This window comes from Salvelinus sp. IW2-2015, unplaced genomic scaffold (assembly GCF_002910315.2).
Source record: "Salvelinus sp. IW2-2015 unplaced genomic scaffold, ASM291031v2 Un_scaffold2067, whole genome shotgun sequence".
Lineage (NCBI taxonomy): Eukaryota > Metazoa > Chordata > Actinopteri > Salmoniformes > Salmonidae > Salvelinus > Salvelinus sp. IW2-2015.
This window is the reverse complement of record NW_019943409.1, coordinates 101,438-105,395: the sequence shown is the minus strand read 5'-3', so window position 1 is coordinate 105,395 and position 3,958 is coordinate 101,438. Positions and strand designations below refer to the sequence as shown.

General features: G+C 44.5%; 1 protein-coding gene and 1 long non-coding RNA gene across 2 annotated transcripts in view; both read right to left on the bottom strand.

Annotated features, from left to right (window-relative positions):
* LOC112072860 (uncharacterized) overlaps positions 1-1,655 on the bottom strand; it is a 1,783-nt gene extending 128 nt beyond the window's left edge. The window contains exon 1 of the long non-coding RNA XR_002894401.2: positions 14-1,655. This is a non-coding gene — a long non-coding RNA (uncharacterized lncRNA). The remainder of the gene's footprint in view (positions 1-13) is intronic.
* LOC112072862 (sushi domain-containing protein 2) overlaps positions 1-3,958 on the bottom strand; it is a 42,032-nt gene that overhangs the window by 1,586 nt on the left and 36,488 nt on the right. The window contains 1 exon segment of the mRNA XM_024140257.2: positions 1,662-1,758. Coding sequence (XP_023996025.2) covers positions 1,662-1,758 — 97 coding nt within the window.

Here is a 3,958-nt window from a genome sequence, read left to right as displayed (position 1 = left end):
GTGTCCTTATTACCTCATCATGTAACATGTATGTAGATGTGTCCTTATAACCTCATCATGTAACATGTATGTAGATGTGTGTCCTTATTACCTCAGCATGTAACATGTATGTAGATGTGTGTCCTGCTAAAGTGAGTGTGTGATACCCCCTCTGGTGCTCCCTATCCACACAGGTATTGACCTTTGACACGTATCTTCTTACCTTCCCTCCCTCCTTCCCTCCCTCTACAGATGAAAGCAAGGTGATCATCAACCCTCTAAAAACAAGGCAGGTGCGCTCCCTCTCCCCCTTACGGGTGTAAACCATAGTCATTCATTTCTCTACCTGCAGAACACAGGCTGAACGCTCCAAGTGCACCTGGGAGCCGAGACAAACCATCCCTTCTCTCTTCCATAGGAGAGTTATGGCGGGGGGGGAGCCTCTTGACGTCTACGAGGCCCATAAAAATAGGCCTGTCATTTGGTTAGCAAGCGAGCCCAGGAGCTACGGTAGCTGGCTTCTGTTCCAGTAGTGTAGTGTACTGAGTGAGAGGTTTATCCACAGGGTGTATTCTACGTCACAAATGGCACCCTATTTCCCTATGGGCCCTAGTCAAAAATATTGCACTACATAGGGAAGAGGGTGCCATTTGGGACACAGCCGGGGTCTAGCCGAATATGAAGATATACTGTATCGTTTGATCAGATCAGAAGGGTTTTATGAGCGTGTGTGTGTGTCTGTGGTTTATGAGGGGGGCTCAGAGGCAGGTGGGATCAATGGTAATCATGAATCATCGTTTTCTTTGTTCATTGGGAATTTACACAATCGAGGGAAATCTATTTTATCATATCTTATCTGGTTGTTCATTTCTATTTTATCATATCTTATCTATTTTATCATATATTATCTATTTTATCATTTCTATTTTATCATATATCTTATTTATTTTATCATATCTTATCTATTTTATCATATATCTTTATCTATTTTATCATATATCTTTATCTATTTTATCATATATCTTATCTATTTTATCATATCTTATCTATTTTATAATTTCTATTTTATCATATATCTTATCTATTTTATCATATCTTATCTATTTTATCATATCTTATCAGGTAGCCTAGTGGTAAGAGCGTTGGGCCAGTAACCGAAAAGTTGCTGGATCGAATCCCCGAGCTGACAAGGTAAAAATCTGTCGTTCTGCCCCTGAACAAGGCAGTTAACCCACAGTTCCCCGGTGGACCTTCATTGTAAATAATAATCTGTTCTTAAATGACTTACCTAGTTAAAGTAATGTAAAAAAATATATATATACATTTTTGGTTTAAATTATCCCTATGTCGGTCTCTATAACATCTGTATAATGTACACTGAGTGGACAAATCATTAGGTACATTTCTACTGTTTTTAGTAACAACCATCTAGCAGTAGTAGACTGATGTGTAAATCTAACAGGCTTTAGCTCAGTGGTGGGATCCCAGGAACAGACGGCCCGGGTTTGAGACCCAATCTGTTACTGCAGATCACTGCTTTGGATTCTTAGCTAAAACGTGTGTCCATGCTGTGTGTGTGTGTGTGTGTGTGTGTGTGTGTGTCCGTGCGCGCGAGTGTCTGTGAGTGTGTTCCCGTGTGTGTGTTCCCGTGTGTGTGTGTGAGAGAGAAACAGTGAACCCACCTTTTCTGTTTCCTGAAGTGTAGATTGACCATCGCCCCCATGGTTATCAGAGTAGCTATGGAAAACACAGAACCCAGCACCACTCCTAGGACATTATCTGGAACACACACCACAAACTATAATAATACATAGAGCTTTCCTCAAAACCAAAGACATGTTACACACAACAAACTAATGTATCTCTCAGTGTAGGACAATTGATCAATGTGTTACTTATCAATACAGCACAGGCAGAAGGAAACCAAGGAACTATATGATATGATTCGAAGAGGACTAGAAACACACACACACACACACACACACCACACACACACACACACACACACACACACGAAGACAGACAGACAGAAACACGCACACACACATACACCCACACAACACAACAAAGACAGACAGAAACACAACACGAAGACAGACAGACAGAACACACACACACACACACACACGAAAACAGACAGACAGAAGACCAGACAGACAGACAGCAGACAGACAGAAAGACAGACACAGACAGACAGAAACACACACACACACGAAGGACAGACAGACAGACAGAAACACACACACACGAAGACAGACTGACAGACAGAACAACACATACATGAAGACAGACAGACAGAAACAACACACACACGAAGACAGACAGACAGACAGACACACACACACCACACGAAGACAGACAGACAGACAGAAACACACACACACGAAGATAGACAGACAGACAGAACACACACACACGAAGACAGACAGACAGACAGACAGAAACACACACACACAAAGACAGACAGACAGACAGAACACGAAGACAGACAGACAGAACACACAACGAAGACAGACAGACAGACAGACAGACAGACAGTAACACACACACACCGAAGACAGACAGACAGAAACACACACACAGCACGAAGACAGACAGACAGACAGACAGAAACAACCACACACACACGAAGACAGGACAGACAGAACACACACAGCCATAGCAGGATGCCTCCCCTGAGTTCCAGTTATATCTCTTCGCAGTGTGGTGGGTCAGCTAGTCCGCGACAACTCATAACTCCGAGCCCATATGTTAACGTGAGGCCCTCGAGATGTGACTGAAGGCACCGAGCGCCTCTCTTGCATGTCCCTCTCGCACCACCAGGCACCACAAGCTGGTGCAGGACGGTGTGATCATGCAGTCGGCCCTGAAGTAGAAATGATCCCTGCCCTGCTGGCGCCTAGGGACGGCGGTCAGGAAACAGTGAGACTGGGGAATCCCCAGCGTCCGTGTGTCTTGTGTGTCCTGTGTCTAGGCTCTAAACATGTCCCTCTGACGTTCGCTGGTGTTTCGGAATAGGGCTCATGTGCCAGATATTTACTGTCACTATCCCTTCCTCCTTCCACGGCCCTCCACGGTGGTAATCTCATTATGTACGGCCTCAACGGGATCGCTAGATAGACCTCGCATGTGCATCATCACGGCGGATTCACGATCTCGGAGCCATGCCAACACCATTGTACGCTGTTCGCAGAGAGGGGTGGGTGGGGGGGGGGGTCTAACTAGGGGTCATCACACTAACACTTAGTGTAAGCATTGTCATGGGTTAAGTGAGGGAAGATGTTTGGTTCTGGTAGAAGTGGTCTTGGATAGCAGCATGTTGGAGAAAATAGGTGCTTTGGTTTCACTAGGCAGGACATAACTCTACTTCTAAGGGGGCTTTTAGTGGCTGGATGTCCTGGATATCAAAAGTGGAATAAACTCTGAGGTTTGATCTTCTTCTGTTTATCCTGGGAGATGAGGCTCGATCATTGATGGCTCAAGGAACATCATCTTTTAGATTGCCTGGGAGTTAGTCGGGTCTTCATCTTCTCTTTACGTTAGATAAGGTGTTTTGACTTGTTGCTTATCTTTAATTTGCGCCATCCTGGATTCAACCCGTAAAGCTACTCTGTGTACTCAGAAGGCGCTTACCTGACTCTAACGAGTGATGCTACGAAGTGTGTGTTCCTTGATTGTAGATCTACTAACAGGTTCTGTCGCTGCCAGTTGATGGTGTCATATGGAAATGTCTGGGAGAAAGATATGCACCAGGGATCTACTTAGGGATCTCGGGTACTATTCACAATGTCACTTGATGTAGTTCTCTTCTTGTGAGCCTGATCTAGTACTAGCTGCGTAATACGCCGTAGAAACAGCACCAATCCCTCTATTTGAGATATCACCCATCCTCTATTTGAGATATCACCCATCCTCTATTTGAGATATCACCATCCTCCAGTAGAATATCATACACCCATGCCTCCAGTAGATATCATAA